Genomic DNA, 26,304 nt, shown 5'->3' with positions numbered 1-26,304 from the left:
TACCTAAAATTTCTTGAACTTCAGCAGAAAAGGAAATTAAATTGAGACTGACATCAACAGTTCAGTTCATCAAGAAGCCATAGAAACAGTGGTTTTATTCCAATACTGAAGTTCAGTGGTTGTTGTTGGTTCATGCCTGTCATATTTTTTTTTTGTTTTCTGTTTTGTTATAAATAAGGTCATTATTCTCAATTGAATTGTTTCAAATTTTTCATGTCAGGGTCGTTTGTAGCTGACTTTATAAGGTGTTTTTTTTCATTGTTAAAGGCTTTATGGTTGCCTATAATTGCTCAAGTCCACTTCATTTAATCTTTGTTGGAAATTTGTCGCATTGCCTACTTTTAGGTGACTCAGTGACCAAGTGTTCATAGTGTAATCACTAGCCAGTCAGCACTGAGATTGTGAGTTCGAACCCCTGCCTGTGTGGGTGCACTTGCCTCTAATTTTGATTGACTAGGATTGTCAGTTTTCCTATAAAAGGTCAAATTTTTTCTGGGCACTCCAGTTTCCTCCACCAATAAAAACTGGCGCTTAAAAGTGGCATTAAAACTAATAATCAATCAATTGTTCTTTACTTTTATATAAATTATACTCATGTTGCGGCAACAGGCAACAGTTGCCTTTCATGATGTCTCTATTGAGTATTGACAGAAATATCGATCATTTCATGTGTCCAAGAAAAAAGAAAAACAAGAGAAAACCAAATCAATTATGTTTTAATTATTTGATGAATATATAAATTGGTATAAATCTTGATATAACAACTGAAAAATGATCAAATGATATGATATGTTAACAATTCTAAAATCTGGAAAATAAAAATCAACATTTAAACCTATTGATCTGTACAAAAATTTGATTATCAAACTTAAACACAACCTCGTGTAAATGGATAATGGTAAAATATAAAATCATATACCATCTAAAGCTGGATATAAAGATTTTACTGACTTTAAAAAAGATAAAAATCGTATATATGAACAACCATCAAGTCTGACCTAGTCAGTATGCCTTCTATTAAAATCTCAATGAGCACAAGAAATGTCATTGTACATTCATTATCAAGTAAAAATTGATTAAATTGTGATATTTTGCCAAGCTGAATAATGTCCATTACAGCCTTTTCATTCTAAATATTTGATTAATTGCTGCTTGCTTGATGTCCATTATAAATAATTCATGCATATTCAGGACAATTAAGCTTTTGAAAATATAAACATATAAGATTATTGCATGATAATTTTCCTCTGTATTTTATAGAGTTAAAACCAAATTTCTGTGTTGCTCTGAATATTTATACTTGAATATCATTATAGTTCTTTTCCTTCTGTATATGTCTGGATTATAAAACCTGATATACATTTTTATTTTAAGATCTATTGAAGCATGATTTAAATAAATCAAAGTGCTTGATAGTATAGATGGACAGATTTGATTTAGAATAATGAGTGGTGTTTCAAAAATTAAAAGGTTTTCAATTGTCAACAACAAATAGAATGGAGAAAAAGTTCATGCTCAACTTTTAGTGAATAGAATATGATGAGCTGAGTTTTGAAATTGAACCAAAGTGATAAGTATTAAGGTGGATCGGAACTATTCTACTACGCATAATTTCACGCATGAATTACAATGCACACAAAGAGTATGTGTCATATATTCCATTCCATTTTTAAAAATATTTTGATTGATTAGAAATGTTAAATCATTGTAGTTAGGTCACTAAAAATATTATCGTTCTTATGTGTAACTGTGAAAGGCTCAAAATGACATCTCAACCAATTTCACCATTTTCCCACCAAAATTTGGATTTTAATGCAAAATAATCAGTGACCTATGTTTTTTATTTGCTCATTCTTTGCAGCTGTGTTTCAGCTTTTTATTTTACAGTTTTGGACCAAGTGTCATAGAACGTTTTTTTGATATTCCGATAAAAATATGTCAACACCTTCCCTATCATTTCATTGAAAATGGTCCCTTTTACATACCTGTTTAAAAGTAAAATTTTGAGCTTAAATGGTCTGTGACCCCATATTTTTTTTCGACCAATTTGAATCACTTTCTGTAAAGAATAAAATAACAAAAAATACAGCACTTCTGATAGAAACTTCGAATAGGCCCGAGCCACCTTAAGTGTTATTTTATTAATTAATAAATGGTAGAAAAACATAGACCATACATATTTTACTTTGTGATCATATTATGAATACTTAATCTAATACATTTTTAACCACTTGCTTCTTTTTCTAAACTAATAACAAAACTTCTCATCATTTAATGTTTTATCTGCTCGTAGACAAGATTGTTTTAAAACACCAGTTTATGACTATAATGGTAATACACACATCTCATATTGTAAAAAATGCAAATTGGACTTACACAATGAAAAGCATGGTTTCTCAAAGAAGGCCATGTTTAGTATAACTTTTAAAAAACTCTAGTAATTTTGGTAAAATTTAAACACTGATCTTTATTTGAGCAATTCTACTTTCTTTTGAAAACAATTAAATACTTTGCCTATATTCACTTAAAAGTGTGCATGAATTTGACCATACAATGCTGGTCTGTTATTTCTCTTATCCAATAAGTTATTCATTTAATGTTATTGCAACCAATTGCACAGACTTATTAGACGTACAAAATTACCTCCCTTGAATGTACGTCTTATGAGAAGTTTCTGCATTATCACCTTCAACAACAACCAAATATTAACTAAAACACAACCAAACTCTAAACTAAATCGTAAGTAAAAAATACAAATTCTCTTAACGTTAATTCATAATAGTATGTCAGTTTATACTATTGAGTGCTTTCACTGACAGACTGAATGAAATTTCTACATTTATCTATAAGCTAGCGTTAAAAAAATATGTAGTCAACATGTCATACAAATTGTATAAAAACAAATATTGTGTGAGCTTTAGAAATAAAAAAAATCAGTGTTTAGACTGATAATAATGGTAATTACATTGTAAAATTTTGTAGAGCACCAGCTCTGCAAAATTACAACCAAAAACAAGCAAACATTAACCAATTCCCTTACAAGTTTTAATTCTAATTTAATTTTTAAGTTTCTATTTTAAAAAGTTAAGTGTTGTGATTTACATTGCTAAAATGGATTTCAGGAAAATCTATTATAAAATCACTTAAAGCAAATCGGTTCTGAGCAATGATGATCGCAATACTTTTCTTAAAACAGCTGTAGTTCAAGGTCATATTCAACTGGCAAGTTGCAAGAAAATTGGTTAACAAACATCATGTGTAAACTGTAATGTAATTATTGCAAAACATATCCATGAACACATCAGTGTTGGAATATATTGATGTTCAGATCTTTCTTTGTCCTAATCTCTTCTATGTATAAACAAAATCTTCTATGTTGCATGATAAAAATTGCTATGAGCTTAAAACCATTAAAGTGACATTTCCCTTTGCATTTTTGAGAATATTAACAGCTTCTTCGTGCGTGCATCCTTCTAAACTTTGTCCATTCACTGACAATATCTGGTCACCACGTTTCAGGTTTCCTTCCACTGATGCAGCACCTTGGGCAAACACACTCTTGACATAGATTGGTAAATCTCCATGTGGACTTCCATGACCTCCTACAATAGAGAACCCTAATCCAGCTGGTCCCCTGTTCAATGTTATAGTCTTGCACTGAGGTGGAGCTCTGTAAACAAAATTGAGGTTAAAGTATAGAATTCACTTTCAAGACAAACTTTTTTCCTTGAACAATAAAAAAGTATTTGATATAAGTTCAACAACTGGTAATTGGTGAAAGTTAAGACGAATCAGAATATTTTGCACATGTACATCTTGAACTGTTAATCTAAATAAAATTGTTTTAGTTTTTAAACAACAGAAGATTTTGACACAAAAACTCTGATTCTTAATTGAAATGTTCAACAACAGATATTTTAGAGAAAAAAAAATATCCAGTGACCATGATTTTGTAATATAAATATGCAACTGTTCTTAAAAAAATGTACCTATAGTCTTTTTTTCAGGCAAAAACCAACAAACAAATGTAGTGACAGACAGTCTGATAGAAGTTAATTCATTTACAAACTCTGAATTTTTCTCTGTGAGGCATAAAGAATATGAATGAATGCTCTTTTCTCAAGTTTTAAACGTCCATAAACTTCTACATCCTTTGATACCTCGAGGAGAGTTGTCTCAGTGGCAACCATACCACATGTAAGTATTAATAAATTGTAATTTTCTTTAACTTTAGCATACTGGTACTTGTACTCAAAAGAATGTACTAACCCATCATCATCAAATACAGCATTATCTTGTGGTGTCATATCAGCACTAACTGGCCTGGAAGCTTTACCACCAGTCACACTAACTCTGGTCTCTTCTCCTGTAATTATAACATGCAAATAGTGTAAATGTTCGAGATTTGTGTTCAACTTGGAATACATTTTATTCAAGAAACTGAACACTGACTATGGTTTTAACCAAGTGTGAGTTTAAAGTATTTAAGGGATTGCTTCAAAATCATATCATTAGTTCTCAACTTCAGTCTACATAAAATTTAATCCAATAATATTAATCTAACCTGAATAATACCTATCATTAACCAGATGCTCCGCAGGGTGCAGCTTTATACGACCGCAGAGGTTGAACCCTGAACGGTTGGGGCAAGTATGGACACAACATTCAAGCTGGATTCAGCTCTAAATTTGGATTGTGATTTAATAGTTGACACAGCATAGGTTTCTGACACAGAATGAATGTGGTCTAATGAACTTAAAATACTTTTTTTTCCTTTGAGCAATTCACTATGTTGTTGAATATTAATCCTCTCAAAAAAATGTTTGAAGAAATTTTCTTTTTTTTTATGAAATCTGAAATGAGAAAAATTTAACCCCCCCCCCCCCCATTTTTTTTTTCACATCCCCCTTTCCCTTTTTCCAAAACTGATCTCAATTCAAATTTCTAATGGAGTTTGCAACAATAACTACTCATTTAAATACATCATAAAATATTAAAATGTAACAAAAGGTGCTTGTTATCACTGAATGGTAAAGATTGTTTTAATTTATCAGTTGGTAGTAAAAGTGAATATACATTGTATATTGTATAAAACAATGGTTTAAGTTGATTCAACTACCATTCTGGACAAAGAAAGATAATGCCAATCAATTGAAAATTTCTTGCTATTGCACAATATTGTGCAATTAGATATTTCTTGCTATTGTGCAATACTGTGCAATTGAAAATATTTGCTATTGCACAATACTGTGCAATTGAAGATTTCTTGCTATTGCACAATACTGTGCAACTGAAAATTTCTTGCTATTGCACAATACTGTGCAATTGAAGATTTCTTGCTATTGCTGAATACTGTGCAATTGAAATGTTCTTGCTATTGCACAATACTTAATATAATAATTTTGGATCCTGATTTGAACCAACTTGAAAACTGGGCCCATAATCAAAAATCTAAGTACATGTTTAGATTCAGCATATCAAAAAAGCTCAAGAATTCAATTTTTGTTAAAATCAAACTTAGTTTAATTTTGGACCCTTTGGACTTTAATGTAGACCAATTTGAAAACGGGACTAAAAATTAAGAATCTACATACACAGTAAGATTTGGCATATCAAAGAACCCCAATTATTCAATTTTTGATGAAATCAAACAAAGTTTAATTTGGACCCGATTTGGACCAACTTGAAAACTGGGCCAATAATCAACAAGTGAAACTGCGAGCTACTGCTCACTGATGATACCCCCGCCGCAAGTGGATAATATTAATAGTGTAAAAATATGCAAGTGTTCGGTAAACAGGAAGTTGTCGAGTGATGAATCTGAAAACGCATCACACGGTATAGCTGACTTATAAAAATCCTGAAACCAAATTTCAGAAATCCTTGTATTGTAGTTCCTGAGAAAAATGTGACGAAAATTTTTAACTTGGCTATCATGTGTAAAATCATACAACTGTTCGGTAAACAGGAAGTTGTCAAGTGATGAATCTGAAAACGCATCACACGGTATAGCTGACTTATATAAATCCTGAAACCAAATTTCAGAAATCCTTGTATTGTAGTTCCTGAGAAAAATGTGACGAAAATTTTCAACTTGGCTATCATGTGTAAAATCATACAAGTGTTCGGTAAACAGGAAGTTGTCGAGTGATGAATCTGAAAACACATCACACGGTATAGCTGACTTATATAAATCCTGAAACCAAATTTCAGAAATCCTTGTATTGTAGTTCCTGAGAAAAATGTGACGAAAATTTTCAACTTGGCTATCATGTGTAAAATCAGACAAGTGTTCGGTAAACAGGAAGTTGTCAAGTGATGAATCTGAAAACGCATCACACGGTATGGCTGACATATATAAATGTTGATACCAAATTACAGAAAGGGTGGATGTGTAGTTCCTGAGAAAAATGTGACGAAAGTTTCATGGGACGGACTGACTGACGGACGGACTGACGGACTGACGGACGGACTGACGGACGGACTGACGGACGGACTGACGGACAGACAGAGGTAAAACAGTATACCCCCCCTTTTTTAAAGCGGGGGTATAAAAATCTAAGTACATTTTTAGATTCAGCATATCAAAGAACCCCAAGGATTCAATTTTTGTCAAAATCAAACTAAGTTTAATTTTGGACCCTTTGGACCTTAATGTAGACCAATTTGAAAACGGGACCAAAAATTAAGAATCTACATACACAGTTAGATTTGGCATATCAAAGAACCCCAATTATTCAATTTTTGATGAAATCAAACTAAGTTCAATTTTGGACCCTTTGGGCCCCTTATTCCTAAACTGTAGGGACCAAAACTCCCAAAATCAAACCCCACCTTACTTTAGTAGTCATAAACCTTGTGTTTAAATTTCATAGATTTCTATTTACTTAAACTAAAGTTATGGTGCGAAAACCAAGAATAATGCTTACTTGGGCCCCTTTTTGGCCCCTAATTCCTAAACTGTTCAGACCTCAACTCCCAAAATCAATACCAACCTTCCTTTTGTGGTCATAAACCTTGTGTCAAAATTTCATAGATTTCTATTTACTTAAACTAAAGTTCTGGTGCGAAAACCAAGAATAATGCTTACTTGGGCCCCTTTTTGGCCCCTAATTCCTAAACTGTTCAGACCTCAACTCCCAAAATCAATACTAACCTTCCTTTTGTGGTCATAAACCTTGTGTTTAAATTTCATTGATTTCTATTTACTTAAACTAAAGTTATTGTGCAAAAACCAAGAATAATGCTTATTTGGGCCCTTTTTTGGCCCCTAATTCCTAAAATGTTGGGATCAAAACTCCCAAAATCAATCCCAACCTTCCTTTTGTGGTCATAAACCTTGTGTTAAAATTTCATAGATTTCTATTCACTTTTACTAAAGTTAGAGTGCGAAAACTAAAAGTATTCGGACAACGACGACGACGACGACGCCAACGTGATAGCAATATACGACGAAAAATTAAAATTTTTGCGGTAATATAAAAATAATTATTGTATTAATTGCAGATAATATTATGATCTATTTTTTGTTTTCTTGTATTATACTTTATATCCATTTAAATTCATTTTGGCGCACAGATTGTGTTACGATAAAAGAGGGTAGGAGGGATGTCATTCATTAAGGTAACTTGCAGGACGACAATATTTCAGTATCATTCATCAGACCATCTAACTTACCTTGAGTTGCCATTAAGGTAACTAAACCACCAGATATCAGTATTATTCATCAGACTATTTATCTTACCTTGAGTTACCATTAAGGTAACTAGACCACCAGATTTAAATAACTGTACAGCATCATCATGAGTAATCCCATTTAACTTACCTTGAGTTACCATTAAGGTAACTGGACCACCAGATTTCAGTAACTGTACAGCATCATTATGAGTAATCCCATCTATCTTACCTTGAGTTACCATTAAGGTAATTGGACCACCAGATTTCAGTAACTGTACAGCATCATCATGAGTAATCCCATCTAACTTACCTTGAGTTACCATTAAGGTAATTGGACCACCAGATTTCAGTAACTGTACAGCATCATCATGAGTAATCCCATCTAACTTACCTTGAGTTACCATTAAGGTAATTGGACCACCAGATTTCAGTAACTGTACAGTATCATCATGAGTAATCCCATCTAACTTACCTTGAGTTACCATTAAGGTAACTGGACCACCAGATTTCAGTAACTGTACAGCATCATCATGAGTAATCCCATCTATCTTACCTTGAGTTACCATTAAGGTAACTGGACCACCAGATTTCAGTAACTGTACAGCATCATCATGTGACATTCCATCTGTTTCTCTGTCGTTTATCTGGATAATTTTATCTCCAATCTGTAATGTATATATTAAAATATCAATGTCTTATTTAAGGTCAAAAGAAAAGAATGATCTTTTATATAAACTCATTATAACTATCAAAACTTTCATGCACTGTATTTTTTTTTAAAGAAATTACACATATATTATATTATATGAAGTCAACCTGGATGTGAAAAAAATATTAATTGTTTGCTGCTACTAAAAAAATACTGAAGCAAACTGTCATCTATATCACATCTGTATATAATTCTCCATGTCTTCATAACTATTGAAATATATTTCACCTAATACAATGTATGAAACAAGTATGTTTTTAATGCATTCATGTTTTAAATAATGGAATGGCAATGACAAAACCCCTTTTGACAATGGCTTGTTTTCACAAATGACGAAAGTTCAAAAAGAATTCCCAATACAATCAGCCATACTTGATCCTAAAGATAAAGATCCCTTCTCTGACATACCTTTAGTTTCTGTGATCTGGCAGCAGCTCCCCCTGGTGTTAGGTTAGCTATCAGAACAGCAGTATCCCCTAGTGAACTACCAATACCACCTGCTATACTCAATCCCAGGGACCCTGACACATCATGGGTTAGTTCTACAATTCGTACATGGTTCAAGTCTTCACTAACAGCTAAAACATGAAGTAGGGAAAGTTTGTAATTTTAATAAAAAAATCAAACACAAAACTCACTTGACAGATATAAGGTATAATAAACTTCCTCTGGATATATAAATATTATGACAGTTGCCCTTGCTTCAAATTTTTATCTCTTACATTTTAAAGAAAACAACGATTGACAATTGTCATCCCCCAACCAAAAAGTACCTTTTTGTATCAAAAAGAGGAACAACTTGGATCCTAGTAGGTATGTGAACTTAGATCAGTTTTCAAGCATGCAAATAAATAGTCTATACTTGCATATTTCAATGTAATTATACCCATTATTTAAACAATTCAATCAACCAATATTTGACTAAATTTGGGAAGTTTAAGACATAAAATTAGCAGGATTACATCAAAGTAAGAGAAATATCGCCTATGTCTCCAGATATAATAAATATAATTTATTTAAAATGTCACAATTTACACAAAGTTAAATGGACATTTACATTATGCTTACCATTTTGTTACTGCCTCAAAAACCATCACTGATGTTTCCAATATGACATGGAGTGCATTTATCAAAATTAAAAAAAATCTAGAGGGCTTCTGTAATTTAACTTATAACCCTATTACCTTTCTTGCAACATGGAGTTTTGTGTCAAAACCAAAATATGTTCTTATTTTCTATATCATAATTTTGTACAAGCCAGTATCAGGTTTACTTTAGAAACTAATGTGCAAATTTTGTTCAGCTTTGTCTCCATTCTTAGCATTTGCACAAGACTGTTTCTCCCCCCCCCCTCCCCCAAGTATTTCAGACACAAAACAAAAGAATCTTGTCAAAATGCTGCAATCTGCCAAAAAATAACATGTTGTAAGCCTTGTCAAGACAAACCAACAAGAAAAAAAACCCCAATAATCTCTGTTCACCAATGAATATCACTCTTAGTTCTACAAGACTTTTTGCATTTTCATTTTAAACATTACCAGCCCAACTTTGTCAGCAATCAGTAAAATAAACAATAACAAAATATATTGTTTAAAATTTATTTTCTGTTTTATTTATATGTCAACATTTTCCATAACCCTAAAATATACTTCAAGAAAACCATGAACAGAAACATCTTATTTACAAACATAATAACTAACAACTGTACAAAAATATATAAAAGTAAAAAGCAACCTCATGAAAATGTTTATGTTTCCATGGCGATAAAACTTTAGTTGTACAAATAAAATGCCTTCAGTAATTTTGCCCTTCCCATATGAACCCTATGCTAATACCAAGGCAATAAAATACACACACTAAACAGACAAAAAAAAAATTCCCCATCTTGGTGTTTAAAAAAAAAAACTTATGGTAAAATGAAACAAGAAGGAACACAATCATTTCGTTTAACTAAAAAAAAAATATGCATTTTTGATTTATTTCTTATTGAGTGATGATGAATATGGAGGTATAGATACTACCATTGAAATGTAATTTGGTTTATCCCTGTTTAGAGATCAGCCAAAATATTGTTAGAACCTCAATGAACATGGAGCTGCAACACTTTGAAGTTAAGCATAGTTTGAAATTATTCTTGAAAATTGACCCTAATTCTTAAAGTCAGTATGATGATACACATTGTCCTAATTTCTAAGCTTTCAATTTATGTAAGCACTATCAAGCAGCATTCTCTTTTCTTTTTTTAACAAATGAAACAAATATTATACAATTCAAGACAATGTAAATTTTCATAATAATAATAAACTTCATTTTTTTCAGCATGAAAAGTTGCAGTAACCATTCATCATTTTGTTATCTCAGACAATTATTTGGATGAAAATTTTCAATATTAATCTTTGTTTTCCAAACCAAAAATAGAACTAATAAAACTTAAGAACTAAGACCTGCTACAAATGAAAAGTCTATCAAATACTGAACAAAATCTTCTATGCACATTTAAAAATATGCCATGCTGCCAATGATGTTATTTTCACCAATGTAGAAATGTGTTAGACTTTAGTAAAATGGATGAGGTATGCAAATGAAAATCCACATACATTCAAAAACAATAAAGATTTTTTACAAAAATAACAATTGGACTACCCTGTTATATAAACAACGGAAGGGTTTAATTTGAAAATCTTGAAATTAATGATGTTAATTTACTCTTACAAAAGAAAAAAAGAAAATGTAAAAAGAAGAAAAAGTTTTGTAAGTTAACATAAGACAAACATCTAACCATCAGGGAAACCAAGTGTAGATGAAAATATTTAAATTCTGACAAAGTTATTACAGTTTCTTTCTTAACAAAATAAAATATGTGATGTAAAAAATCTTTAGATTATGTATTGTAAAAAGTTGACAGCGGGGGATCACAGGCACTTGTCTTAGAATTTGTTTCCCCCTATATACCTTAATATAACAATTTATAAAGATATATAGGAAATAAAATCTGAGACAAGTGTCTGTGAGGGGGATTCAGAAGGGAAAGCCCCTGGCCCCCCATCTTTGTGGGAAAATTTGATGAATTAGTTAGGGAATCACTGAAGCAATTTGGGGGCTCAGCCCACCATCATCCCCTTTTAATGAAAATTTCTGGATCTGCCACTAGCTGATATATTTATCGCCATTTTTTTTTTATTATTAAAAGAGTATTGCTGTATACTTAGTTTTAACATATGGCAAATCTTGAATAAAATTATTCATACAGGTTTTTCTGTTTTAAATGAAAGCATATTTACTATAATGATAATACTGTCTTATAACATATATATTGATTTCTAGATTATCTATTCCTAGCTGTATATTAAAAGTCTATGTTAGACCAATGGCTAGACGAAGATCTTAATCACTTTTATAGTGTATTCTTTTTATTTTTTTATCTCTATACATGGAGAAGACCTAGGTTTAGAGACCTTTCTCTCAAAAATCACTGGTGCCCTTGTGGCAAATCATTTTTTGATTCTAATTAACAGATTATTCAAATCACATAAAAGCCCAAAAAGTTTTGATGAAACTGCCTTTTACAAACGCTTTACTGAGTAAAATCACTCTCCTTTAAAAAAAAAATGGAAACAGGAGATATGTGATCATAATATATAGAATAGGAATCATATGAAATACTTGATAATAGCCGATACAACTTTAGGAAATATGAAGGTCTTTGGTCATAAACTGAAGAGCCTGTGTCTATCATGACAAGAGAAAATATTTTAATTATATAATTTTCAAACAGTAAAAAAGTAATTTTAGCCATGTACTAGTAAATGTACTGGGAAATTTGGAATTTGAAATGTTGTTCTTACTAGCTCTGTAACAAATCAATTTCATATTTCTGATGTGTATGGTTAAATTTAAGGAGACAACTTTCAAGGTCATCCACAAAGAAGCCTTGAAGGGAAGATAATCATAGAGTAAATATTTCTGAACAGTACAAAACCAAACTTAGGAAATGCAAAAAAAATCTGCAAAACAGGAGCACACAGGAACACACAAAAAAAGTTGTTTTGATAACATCAATTCTGATGGCAGGGTCAACAAAATCTAATAACAACATCTTGACGATAAAATACCTGTACAAAAAAAATGGTTAATAAAAAACTACATAGCTTACCATGCTTTGTGAAGTACAATTTACCAATGTGCAACTACTACTGTCCAATTTCTTAACCATTTTTTTTTTATCCAATTTTCTTTTTTTCTGTCATATTTATAAGGCGCCATGTCACTATATTAATTGAACCAATTCAAAAAAGGGTCGTAGACTCAAATTGCTGGGTTGCACAATGTGTTTTGTAAGAGAATGGATAGACTTTTTTCTGATAATGTATAATGATACATGTATTGCAAATATCTGTATGAGTAATTATGCAAACTCGAAGTAACTTATAAAACGTAAATTCCAAAATATTGTAGAAAGCTTGACAAAAGGTTTTTCATCTTTTTTGATTGTAGAAAAAAAAAAATCAACAATTTGATGACATGGATTTCTATATTGCCAGTTTCATAAAAAAAAACCTATTTTCATAAATTGTCTAAACATAAATTCTATTCTTTTTCAAGGCTAGAAAACACATTTTTTTTTAAGATTTTGATACTTTTTCAAGATTTCAGGACTTGTAAAGGTGTAAATCTTTAAATGTGAAAATTTTTGAATTGGTTCAGTTCAGATGTTAGGCCTGCAACATTAATAACATGCTGTATACTCCTTCATGCCCTGTTATAACTTACTCATGTAAGCTAATTACCTGGTTATAACTGGTCATTATAAAATAATTCGACAGGGAAAAAAAAGAATTATATTTCAAAAATTTGTAAGTTGTGTTTTTTTTCTCCAAATTTAAATGTATAAATAAAATCTCAATAAATACAAAAATCTTATCACAAAATAGCAACAGTGCTTATTGCAACCATAAATAAATCTGTTCTCATAACAGTATGTAACATATTTGTAATTCCTATTTGCAAATCATTTTCTTCAATCATGAGTTATCTTTCTTTTCAGAATTCTCTATTTTTTATCTGATTGGCAAATATCGATAGTTTGCAAAGAATAACCTTTATCACGGATATTTACTTCAATATTTTCAACAAAAACATTGATTTGCAAATAGGGAATTCATTTCCATTAGAACAATAAGAATTTATAATCGTCACAAAAATTTCACTAAAATTTCAATTTTCGTAATATTCCTCTTGTCAACTAACTAGAGAAGTATAAAATATGACGACTCATTGCTTTCAATAAAATAACAAATATATTCTACATCTGTATAGATGGAATGTTATCAATGTTTGTAAAGTCAATTTCTGGCAAAGGCCAAAATAATGAAATGTCCTATCAGCAAACTGAAAGTAAGTTTGTTTAAACCAATGATAACCAGGTTTAATAGCTTTTTGAAGAAGGAAGACCTGTGGAAAAAATCATAAAATAATAGTTAGCACACAACATCATTGAAACAGTAAATCTCTGATTTTCAGAATCCAATATAATCTACGCGTCGTAAGATTCTTAAAAAGAATAATTAAAAGACAAATTTATAGGTTTTTTCCTTTCATTTGTCTTTAAACAAATAAAAAAATTCACTTGCTTATCATTTTTGTGGTACTCATTAGAAAAATTTAACGTTTGAAATAAAATAGGGAGCATATTTAAGATGCGTCTATCACTGGATGTGGGAAACCATTTTCCATTAAATAAATTATGTTGATAATTTAAATTAAGAAAAATTCCATCAAAGAAAAATAATGTGAAATATATGAGGAATTTTTCATTATAAATTTTTTTCGACAGAAATATGAATGAATAAAACTTAAATTTTAATATAGATATTGAGTACCAATTTTATATTGTTTTAAGAAAGAAAAGTTAAAAATTCCACTTATGTTCAATGTTAAAAAATATCAAAATTTCTGACTGTTCCATTTGTCCTTATCCTTGTGTAATAAATTAAATTTTAGAATAATGGAAAATTCTGAAAATCAAACTCTTAATAAAAGCAGTGATGAATACAAAGCGTTATAGAAAACACTGCAACAACACAAGAAAAATAGTTTACTAAAGGTTAACTAGCAATCTGGTACAAAATCTAAAAGAAAAAAAAACATTAAAAGCTTAAAATACTTTGTTGGTGCTTTGTGAGAATTAAACTCAAAGAGAAATGTTGGATTAAGTTTGTAATGAATAATTTAACACAAAAAATAAATATATGGGTGAGGTCTGTGAGTTGGAGGTATGATATTGAATAAGAAAACCTACTCTTAGAATGTCTTCCTCCTTTAGATTTATTGCTAGCAGTAGATTCTGACTTTTTCAGACCACCTGGGTTTGACTGTTTCCGAGATGAGGCACGAGATCCAGCTTTTAATCTTCCAACAGTTAATGTGACTTTGCCGAGTGATGTCTACAATACAGAGAAATATGTTTTGTAATAAACAAACAGAAATGTATATCTTTCATTTATTAGAATTTGTATCACAATGGTAGAAAATGCCATTGATATTACAAATCTATAAGAGTATTTTATACTGTAATCAGGGAATTTGTATCACTTTTAAAGATGTACATATAAAACTTTGCTTTATATTTCTACTACACGTATAGTCTACTGGTACCCAACATCAATGAATAGCATTGGGAACATTTGTTTCCAGGTTCAACATGGACTGTGCTGTCATGTCTCATTGTTTTCACCTTTTTATGTGTAATTTTGACAATTTTTTTCACAAAAAGTTGCAGTATAAACTGCTGACAATGTATTTATATTGTCTTTTTATTTCATATGGTAGGAAAATGACAGCTGATTCACAAACCATAAAAATTTGTATTCATAACTAAAATTAATTTGAATCATATATTTCTTTCACTATGACAAATTTTTGTCAATTTTAATTGCAGATTTGGTAGTTATAATATTGCTCAAATGAGACAAACTGTTTTAATGTTTAATTGCTTGGTACCAAAATAGAGTTATCTACCTTTAAGACAGCAGCTGCATATTCCTGAGTTGCATTTCGCATATCTTCACCGTTGACAGCCAATATTTGATCACCTTGCATCAGTCTACCATCAGATTCAGATACTCCACCCTTCACCTATATAGAAAATCAGTATTAGGTAAAATAAAAAGAAGTCAACAGGTATTTCTATAAATTAACATTCAAAGCATACATTTTCAATATAGCTGATAAATTATTTACTTGCTCCATGTCAAAATAAACCTTGATATTTTTTCATGAGCAGTAGACAGGTTGTATTAAATGTTAGAAATCTGTGAATGATGTACCGGTAACAGCAATGTGCAACCCTTCAAAATTTAAAACAATATTTTGTGTTGTGATATCTATGTTTACACACTAAGCTGACCTTGTTTGTTTCAACATGATTTTATAGATTAAATAAAAGACATCAGTCTTAAGTTAGAGATTTCCCTCCAACTGGACACAGTTTGGAAACCCCTAGAGGTTAGTTGCTGATTTGACTTCTGTTGAGTTGATATTATTTTTTTACAGCAATATCAATTTTTATGTGTTTTATTTGATATAAAATTGAAAATGGAAATGGGGAATGTGTCAAAGAGACAACAACCCTTCCATAGAAAAGACAACAGCAGAAGGTCACCAACAGGTCTTCAATGTAGCAAGAAATTCCAGCAACCGGAGGCGTCCTTCAGCTGGCCCCTGAACAATTATATGACTGTGGATTGAACTTAAGTTTCTATAAATACTGTATAACCAATAAATGGTTGATAATTGTTTTAACATCAGTAAATGAATGTAGTTATCATTTTTTTTAAGGATGTGAGATCAAGTATTGCAATTTCTGGAAAGTCTGAAATAAAGAAATGTATCAAATTCAGAGTACTTATTATTGCTAAACCAAGACTAAACTCATCCTGTCACATTATTCACATAAACAAAAAAACCTTGCAATAATTTGCACTACATAACTTACGATGTCTGATATATAAACTCCAACATCATTACGTTTGCCAACAATACTGAGACCTAATCCACGGCCTTGTTTTTTATTGAGTTCTACTGTAAAAATATCATAAATGTCCTCTTCTTTGACTTGATTATCGTCACGGAAGACTAGAATTCCCACGGTAGCAGGAGTCTGACGTAGCACCTGTATTGCATAATCATGTGAAGCTTCTCGTAATTCCTCATTGTTCACCTACAACACAATATATCAATGAATACATATATTTTATTATTCATAAACCAAGCTTTTTCCTGCTACTTTTTTTCATAATCAACAAATTTTGAATTTAACATTTGATATGTCAGAACTTATTTGTAAGATGGCATTTACTTCTGCATAATTTTCAAATAAATAATATATATAAACATTAAGCACCATTTAAAATAAAGGGGAAATAAACAAATGTTATATTTCCAGTAATTTATATCTTGTGTCTCTGACATTACTTAGTTCATTGGTATGGACGACTTAGATATATAGATTCTTACATTGATTAGAAATTATCAATTTAAAAGTCAGAGCCTCGGCAACACTTTAAAATTTATAATTTAACTTTCGAGATTGGATAAATCGGATAATCCAAGAGTAATTATGTAAGAATCTGTTTCTCTAATGATTAAAAAATACATTTTCTTTTTTTGTTAACCGAAAACCCCCTTCGAGTGCCTTTCACATTGCACGAAGTTGTCAATTTCATTAACACCTGTTATTGCATATTTTGATTCATCCAGTTAGCTAAAAAGGTCATGACCCAATCATCCAATGATCTTTTGAGATCACCGGCAACCACACGTTGATTAAATTTTTTTATACAATGGGTTCAGAAAGGGATAATTTCCAAAGAATTAGAGAAATATTTTTAATAATAAAATAACGAAATGCAAGGTATCAGTTACTTTTTTGTTTATTTCAACATTTTGGAGCTGTCACAAGAAGCATAAACATTCTTACATCTGCAATAAAATTGAGAATGGAAATGGGGAATGTGTCAAGACAACAACCCGACCATAGAAAAAAACAACAGCAGAAGGTCACAAACAGGTCTTCAATGTAGCGAGAAATTCTATTTAAACTTTTATTAATTAGCTATCGATAACTGATAACATGGTTTTGAGCTACATATTTTTTTTTGTAATTGAAATATTTTCAATATTATGGGTATAGATTGTTTCTAAATTGATTGTATGCTGTATCTTACTTCTAACACTTGGTCACCAGCCCATAACCTCCCATCTCTGGAAGCTGCCCCATCTTCATAAACTTCATGTACAATTATAGCACCCTATAGAAAAAAAGTTCAAGGTAAAAAAGGTAAACTCATATATACATGTTAAACCAGCCATATTCTGTATGTACAAGTCAGAAGCTTGTTATTTAGTGAACGTTGTTGTTTCATACCAGTCAATTATTTTTTTTTTTAAATTGAATTGTTTTAAATCAAGACATTCTTTTACTAACTTAAATTGTTATATATTTTTCATGTCAAGGCCTTTTATGGCTAACTGTGAAGGATAGGTTTTTGTCATTGTTCAAGGCTGTACATCATTTGATTCTAGATGGTAATCTCATTAGCAATCATATCACATCTCCATATCTTTTTAAATAGTATTTGATTCCATTTTGATTATTTTAACACAGTGCTGTTAAAAAAACACATCGAATGAAAATGAATAGTTTGAAATTATACATCATATAATGAAGATCTTCATACCAATAATGTATCATTGCCACCAACTATACTCAATCCCAGTCCAGTCCTGCCTTTCTCTATTTCTATATAGGTCTCTCTCCCTGGAATAATTGGGCAGGTTTTAGGATCATTGGTTTCTGGCTGAGGAGTTGTTTCTTCCATTGGATCTGTGGAAGTCTCTCCTGAAAAAACAAATAATATTATCTGATCATAATTGAGAAAGCATGGTTGAAATAAGGCTTGAACTAGAAAGTAGAATACATTTGGTATTGTCTATTGTGGGTAAAGTTGAAATAAGGCTTGAACTAGCAAGTAGAATAAATTGTGTATTGTCTATTGTGGGTAAAGTTGAAATAAGGCTTGAACTAGCAAGTAGAATACATTGTGTATTGTCTATTGTGGGTAAAGTTGAAATAAGGCTTAAACTAGCAAGTAGAATACATTGGATATTGTCTATTGTGGTTAAAGTTGAAATAAGGCTTAAACTAGCAAGTAGAATACATTGTGTATTTTCTATTGTGGGTAAAGTTGAAATAAGGCTTGAACTAGCAAGTAGAATACATTGGGTATTATCTATTGTGGGTAAAGTTGAAATAAGGCTTAAACTAGCAAGTAGAATACATTGTGTATTGTCTATTGTGGGTAAAGATGAAATAAGGCTTAAACTAGCAAGTAGAATACATTGGATATTGTCTATTGTGGTTAAAGTTGAAATAAGGCTTAAACTAGCAAGTAGAATACATTGTGTATTGTCTATTGTGGGTAAAGTTGAAATAAGGCTTGAACTAGCAAGTAGAATACATTGGGTATTATCTATTATGGGTAAAGTTGAAATAAGGCTTAAACTAGCAAGTAGAATACATTGTGTATTGTCTATTGTGGGTAAAGTTGAAATAAGGCTTAAACTAGCAAGTAGAATACATTGGATATTGTCTATTGTGGTTAAAGTTGAAATAAGGCTTAAACTAGCAAGTAGAATACATTGTGTATTGTCTATTGTGGGTAAAGTTGAAATAAGGCTTGAACTAGCAAGTAGAATTCATTGGGTATTATCTATTGTGGGTAAAGTTGAAATAAGGCTTAAACTAGCAAGTAGAATACATTGGGTATTGTCTATTGTGGGTAAAGTTGAAATAAGGCTTAAATTAGCAAGTAGAATACATTGGGTATTGTCTATTGTGGGTTAAGTTGAAATAAGGCTTGAACTAGCAAGTAGAATACATTGGGTATTATCTATTGTAGGTAAAGTTGAAATAAGGCTTAAACTCGCAAGTAGAATACATTGGATATTGTCTATTGTGGGTAAAGTTGAAATAAGGCTTGAACTAGCAAGTAGAATACATTGGGTATTGTCTATTGTGGGTAAAGTTGAAATAAGGCTTGAACTAGCAAGTAGAATACATTGGGTATTATCTATTGTGGGTAAACACAAACACAAACTATACAATATTTGTAATAAAAACATTAAAGAAAGATCACAGCAAGTTTTGTTAAAATTTGTTGAGGGGTTTCAAAGTAGAAGATTTTCAAAAAGACAATGACAGAGGACCATTAAAATCAACAACAAATGAAAGCAATAGTTCTCCTGGCCCCTAATGGCTGTGAAAAATATTCTATTTTGGTGTTGAAAACATGTACAATGAAAATACTCAATATTTTTTTCTAAATTTCAATGTAATTTCATCTCTGAGTTTTGTTGATTTTGTTGGTCACTTCTACCACAAATCTAACTTCTGCAACTTGATTAAAATCCTGGTAGTTTCAGCAACTTAAAGCATGTTTGATTATACATGTATAAAAAGAATACACTTTACCTGTAATACTGTCCAACTGAAAGACTGCAGGTGGGTGTGAACTATTTCCGCTGTAATTTATTGTGTCTACTCCACATTTTCTTACTTTTAATCGGACTTTTCCTTGACTATTTCTTAAAATTTCTATTGCCTAAAAAATATGAAAAATGGCTTAACTTTCTAAAAATTATCCCTGTCAATAACACACATTGAATGTATACTGCAGTCAAAAACATTCCTAATTACACTAATAAAATAAACAATTCATTCTTTTATATCAAAATTATTGTTTACATTTTAATGATGTATGACAGATTCTTCATAAACTACCATTGTCATGTTGATTATCAACTATGAACTTTACCAGTGTCATTTTCAAACATATGACATATATATACATATATGACCCTGTATTTTTTTTTTTAATCAAATCCTATCAAAACTGCAGTCTAAAGCCATCATTAGGCATTTTTTAAATCACAAATTGAAAATTCAATGATATTTCTGTTGTGGGATGAAGTCATACAAAATAGTTCCTAAACCAGGGTAATTAAAAATCTTGCATACATTGAAGGCACTTGTCCATGATTGAAGCTGTATAGGGACTTGTGGATGTTTTCGTTGATAAATTTGTGTAGTAGGAGTTGTCTCTTTCATTTATATTAGTCCACATCTGCTAATATTCTTAACACCTACTTTTGTTCAAACAAAACTGTGACAGACAAGATAACATTTTCCTTACTACACTAATTCAACTGACTTCCTAAGAAAATCACAAGATTCAAAACATATGCCAATCCTTTAAAGTTGCTAAGATGATTATATTTGTTATTGTTATTTCGCTTCAAACATAACAGATTATTATTAATTAGGTTGCTCATTTTTTTTTTGTGAATAAAAATATTGTTGTTGCTTTCAGTCATTTAAAAAAAAAATGTCAAAAAGTTAAAAACAAAACTAACCAATAACAAATTTTGGAGTAATTTTTTTTTAACTTTAAAATTGCACTTGGTTTTTAACACTTTTTTACCATCACAGTCAAATCTTAATGTCTGCAATATCGTGTAGCTCACAAATTAAAACTGACAAATATTCAGTATTTTTCATAATTTTCCTCATAACTGCATTCTTATGTTGCTAGATTGATTAACTGATTGTTGGTGTTTTAATCCACTTTTAAGTGCCAATTTTGGGCTAATTCCTGGTAGCCATTTTTTATTGGTGGAAGAAGTGCCTGAAGAAAACCATGACCTTAGATAGGGAAACTGACAACCCTAGTCAATCAAGATTAGGGTCGAGTGCACCCACACAAGCAGGGTTCCAACTTACAACCTCATTGTTGACTTTCTAGCGATTACAGTAGTAACTACTTAGAACACTAGGCCGCTGAGGACCCTATGTTGCCAGAAAATAAGGGACAAAAGGACTGGTAACAGAAACGATGTAATATATACTATAAACTTATTTGGGGTCTTTTTTTTTAAATTTATTTTACTAAAACATATCAGGATGACCTAAAACACAGCTTCCTGCTCCTGAAGTCTATGGTCTTTTAACATATAAATACCTTGTCATAATGTACTTCATAGAGCTCCTTGTCACCAACTTCTAATATCTGATCACCTACACTTAACTGGCCATCCTGCAATGGATTAAAACTGTCTCTCTATTCACCATTTTAAGATCAAATGCATTTTGGGTAATATAGCACAAAGACCTACCAGAAACATGGATAATACAAAAATAAAAAAAAAATCTGAACTTTGGTGCATTTATGAGATAAAAACTGAATCTACTAAAACATATTGGGGTCTTTGTGAATTAAATAAAGTTTTTTTTTTTTTTTTTTTTTTTTTTCATATCTCTCTCTAATTAAAACATTTTTGGGGTCTACGTGAATTGAATAATGACAGGTATGGAATATATTTTTATTGACATTTGTATTAACTACATTGCTATCGATATTGTCTATTTCGTTTATGAATACTTTTAGTCAAATGTCAACAAGTCGTTAAAATAAAATTTAATCATCAACTCCCTTACAAGAACTGGTACATCCCTTTGTCTCTATACTATTTTACTTTGGTTTACGAGAATGTAGATATACATAACATTTTTCATTTTACTTCCACGATTAGCCTAAAACAAAATATTTTTCGTTAAAGAATAAAATTCCATTTACCTGAGAGTTTTATAGCCATTTAGAAAGTTTTAAATGGACCCCCCCATTTCAGGTCTTTATTCAGCTAAGTTATAATAACAATTTACCATATGTGACCAAAATAATTAATTGGCATTTAAATACCAGTCATTATGATAAGAGACATGTTTTATCTATAAATGGAAAGTGTTATTTTAAACAGTTATTAAATGTATTAAATATCATATCAACTTATTAGAGGGATTTCAGATAACAAGAGGAAACCAATTGGGGACAATTAAAATTAACAGCGGGAGGGTTATGTAACATACAATAATTATACAATTAAGAAGTTTGCTTACATCAATATACACAGCCAGTAACCACTCACTTAGTGATGCCCGATTTGGATATAATTGTTGTTTCCTGTAAGCTAGGTGATTATATACATACATACCTGCCAACTTTTCAAAATGCCGATGGGGGATTTGCGTGCAAGATGTTTTTTTTAGTTCTATGAAACCATGAAGGGGGCCTTGTAACGTATTTTTATGTTGTTTTTTGGCTTCTTCATTCTTTTAAAAGTCAATAGCCATTGTAAAATGTAATGTTTCGTTTAAAATTGTGGACAAAATCGCTCTTTCAAAATTTCCGTTTTGGAGCTTTCATGCGGGAAATCCCCCACACAAGTGACAGTTGACAGGTATGTATATATGAAATTATAGCCAAGTTTGTAGTTAAATTCGTAATGGATAACTGATTAAGATAGGGGTACCAATCAATTGTACCTATTCCTTCTTTATTAAAACCTCTTTATCCTTTAAGTAGCAAATTTCTATTTATTAATTTAAATGACTGAAACATTTCAATGATGAATTAAAATCGGTCATTCGCCATCGTTTATGTGTTAAAAAAATAATTAAGATAAAAACGGCAAAAGTACATTTTATTTTTTTCCTCTATTTTTTGGGGTCCAATAGATTTCACAACAGACAATTTTAAAAAAAAGATCATTTTTTAAAAGGCGATTCTTAACATTTTCCAACAGTTCAGTGGTAATTATCTCCAGAAAAAAGCATATGACAACCTTTTTGTTGATTTAGTACCATTGCTGTATAAATGAACAACTGATAGACAGATACCATTATGAACCAGATGCTCCGGGAGCAGGGCGCAGCTTTATATGACCGCAGAGGTCGAACCCTGAACGGTTGGGGCAAGTATGGACACAACATTCAAGCTGGATTCAGCTCTAAATTTGGATTGTGATTAAATAGTTGACACAGCATAGGATTTTGACACAGAATGAATGTGTTCTAATGACCTTAATTTTTTTTTTGGCCTTTGAGCAATTCACTATGCTGTTGAATATTAATCCTCTCAAAAAAGAAATTTTCTTTTTATTTATGAAATCTGAAATGAGAAAAATTTAACCCCCCCCCCCCCCCCCCCCAATTTTTTTTTCACATCCCCCTTTCCCTTATTCCAAAACTGATCTCAATTCAAATTTCTAATGGAGTTTGCAACAATAACTACTCATTTAAATACATCATAAAATATTAAAATGTAAAAAAAAGTGCTTGTAATCACTGAATGGTAAAGATTGTTTTAATTTATCAGTTGGAAGTAAAAGTGACTATACATTGTACATTGTATAAAACAAGATTTAAGTTGATTCAACTACTATTCTGGACAAAGAAAGATAACTCCAATTTTCAAAGAATATTTCATAAAAACTGTGCAATTGAAAATTTCTTGCTATTGCACAATACTGTGTAATTGAAAATTTCTTGCTATTGCACAATACTGTGCAATTAAAGATTTCTTGCTGTTGCGGAATACTGTGCAATTGAAAATTTCTTACTATTGCCCAATACTTAATATAATAATTTTGAACCCTGAGTTGGACCAACTTGAAAACTGGGCCCATAATCAAAAATCTAAGTACATGTTTAGATTCAGCATATCAAAGAATCCCTATAATTCATTTTTTGATGAAATCAAACAAATTTTAATTTTGGACCCTTTTGGACCCTAATTCGTTGGGACCAAAACCCCCTAAAATCAATCCAAACCTTCCTTTTGTGGTCATAAACCTTGTGTTAAAATTTCATAGATTTCTATTATCTTATACTAAAGTGTTTGAAGAAATTTTCTTTTTATTTATGAAATCTGAAATGAGAAAAATTTAACCCCCCCCCCCATTTTTTTCACATCCCCCTTTCCCTATTTCCCAAACTGATCTCAATTCAAATTTCTAATGGAGTTTGCAACAATAACTACTCATTTAAATACATCATAAAATATTAAAATGTAAAATAAAGTACTTGTTATCACTGAATGGTAAAGATTGTTTTAATTTATCAGTTGGTAGTAAAAGTGAATATACATTGTATATTGTATAAAACAATGATTTAAGTTGATTCAACTACTATTCTGAACAAAGAAAGATAACTCCAATTGAAAATTTTTTGCTATTGTACAATATTGTGCAATTAGATATTTCTTGCTATTGCGGAATACTGTGCAATTGAAAATATTTGCCATTGCAAAATACTGTGAAATTGAAGATTTCTTGCTATTGCACAATACTGTGCAATTGAAAATTTCTTGCTATTGCACAATACTGTGCAATTGAAGATTTCTTGCTATTGCTGAATACTGTGCAATTGAAAACTTCTTGCTATTGCACAATACTTAACATAATAATTTTGGATCCTGATTTGAACCAACTTGAAAACTGGCACCATAATCAAAAATCTAAGTACATGTTTAGATTCAGCATATCAAAAAAGCCCAAGAATTCAATTTTTGTTAAAATCAAACTTAGTTTATTTTTGGACCCTTTGGACTTTAATGTAGACCAATTTGAAAACGGGACCAAAAATTAAGAATCTACATACACAGTTAGATTTGGCATATCAAAGAACCCCAATTATTCAATTTGTGATGAAATCAAATAAAGTTTAATTTTGGACCCCGATTTGGACCAACTTGAAAACTGGGCCAATAATCAAAAATCTAAGTACATTTTTAGATTCAGCATATCAAAGAACCCCAAGGATTCATTTTTTGTTAAAATCAAACTAAGTTTAATTTTGGACCCTTTGGACCTTAATGTAGACCAATTTGAAAACGTGACCAAAAATTAAGAATCAACATACACAGTTAGATTCGGCATATCAAAGAACCCCAATTATTCAATTTTTGATGAAATCAAACAAAGTTCAATTTTGGACCCTTTGGGCCCCTTATTTTTAAACTGTTTGGACAAAAACTCCCAAAATCAAACCCAACCTTCCTTTTATGGTCATAACCTTGTGTTTATATTTCATAGATTTCTATTTACTTATACTAAAGTTATGGTGCGAAAACCAAGAATAATGCTTATTTGGGCCCCTTTTTGGCCCCTAATTCCTAAACTGTTGGGACCTCAACTCCCAAAATCAATCCCAACCTTCCTTTTGTGGTCATAAACCTTGTGTTTAAATTTCATTAATTTCTATTTACTTATACTAAAGTTATTGTGCGAAAACCAAGAATAATGCTTATTTAAGCCCTTTTTTGGCCCCTAATTCCTAAACTGTTGGAACCAAAACTCCCAAAATCAATCCCAACCTTCCTTTTGTGGTCATAAACCTTGTGTCAAAATTTCATAGATTTCTATTTACTTAAACTAAAGTTATAGTGCGAAAACCAAGAAAATGCTTATTTGGGCCCTTTTTGGACCCTAATTCCTAAAATGTTGGGACCAAAACTCCCAAAATCAATCCCAATCTTCCTTTTGTGGTCATAAACCTTGTGTTAAAATTTCATAGATTTCTATTTACTTTTACTAAAGTTAGAGTGCGAAAACTAAAAGTATTCGGACGACGACGACGACGATGCAGACGACGATGCAGACGACGATGCCAACATCATACCAATATACGACCAAAACATTTTCAATTTTTGCGGTCGTATAAAAATTTTTTTGAATTTTTGCGGTCGTATAAAAAGGACTAGAGAGATCTTTTTCATAAGTCTCTTTTTCCAAAAGTACAAATAAAAAAGAAATACATTTCAATTTTCCCTGTATTATTTTCATTTAAAGTATTTCTCTTGTGGTAAAAAAAATGATATAAAATATTTTAAATAATTGTTCATTCAGATTAAGAAGTAGTAAAAGAAGGTGTATAAGTGGTCAACGGAAAAAAAGTCACAGGAAAAAAAGTCACAAAAACCGTATAAGTACCGGGCCACTTCCACTTGTATTTTTGTCCATCTGAT

General features: G+C 30.9%; 1 protein-coding gene across 3 annotated transcripts in view; it reads right to left on the bottom strand.

The window, feature by feature from the left end:
* Positions 1–1,822: 1,822 nt before the first annotated feature.
* The window catches only part of LOC143084114 (multiple PDZ domain protein-like), a 168,947-nt gene continuing 144,465 nt past the window's right edge, over positions 1,823–26,304 (bottom strand). For 2 of the 3 annotated variants that reach the window (XM_076260524.1, XM_076260538.1), the window contains 11 exons: positions 21,463–21,537; positions 19,917–20,046; positions 18,124–18,284; positions 17,611–17,694; positions 16,380–16,604; positions 15,404–15,520; positions 14,685–14,829; positions 8,795–8,964; positions 8,231–8,342; positions 4,270–4,366; positions 1,823–3,670 (listed from right to left, as the gene is read on the bottom strand). In XM_076260524.1, the coding sequence (XP_076116639.1) occupies positions 3,394–3,670; positions 4,270–4,366; positions 8,231–8,342; positions 8,795–8,964; positions 14,685–14,829; positions 15,404–15,520; positions 16,380–16,604; positions 17,611–17,694; positions 18,124–18,284; positions 19,917–20,046; positions 21,463–21,537 (1,593 nt within the window). In that variant the 3' untranslated portion in view covers positions 1,823–3,393. Of the gene's footprint in view, positions 3,671–4,269; positions 4,367–8,230; positions 8,343–8,794; positions 8,965–9,972; positions 13,838–14,684; positions 14,830–15,403; positions 15,521–16,379; positions 16,605–17,610; positions 17,695–18,123; positions 18,285–19,916; positions 20,047–21,462; positions 21,538–26,304 lie in introns of those variants that run through there. The other variant, XM_076260532.1, reaches the window with a different exon arrangement.

The sequence above is a fragment of the Mytilus galloprovincialis genome, chromosome 1 (genome assembly GCF_965363235.1).
Source record: "Mytilus galloprovincialis chromosome 1, xbMytGall1.hap1.1, whole genome shotgun sequence".
NCBI lineage: Eukaryota > Metazoa > Mollusca > Bivalvia > Mytilida > Mytilidae > Mytilus > Mytilus galloprovincialis.
This window is presented reverse-complemented; position numbering and strand designations above follow the sequence as displayed.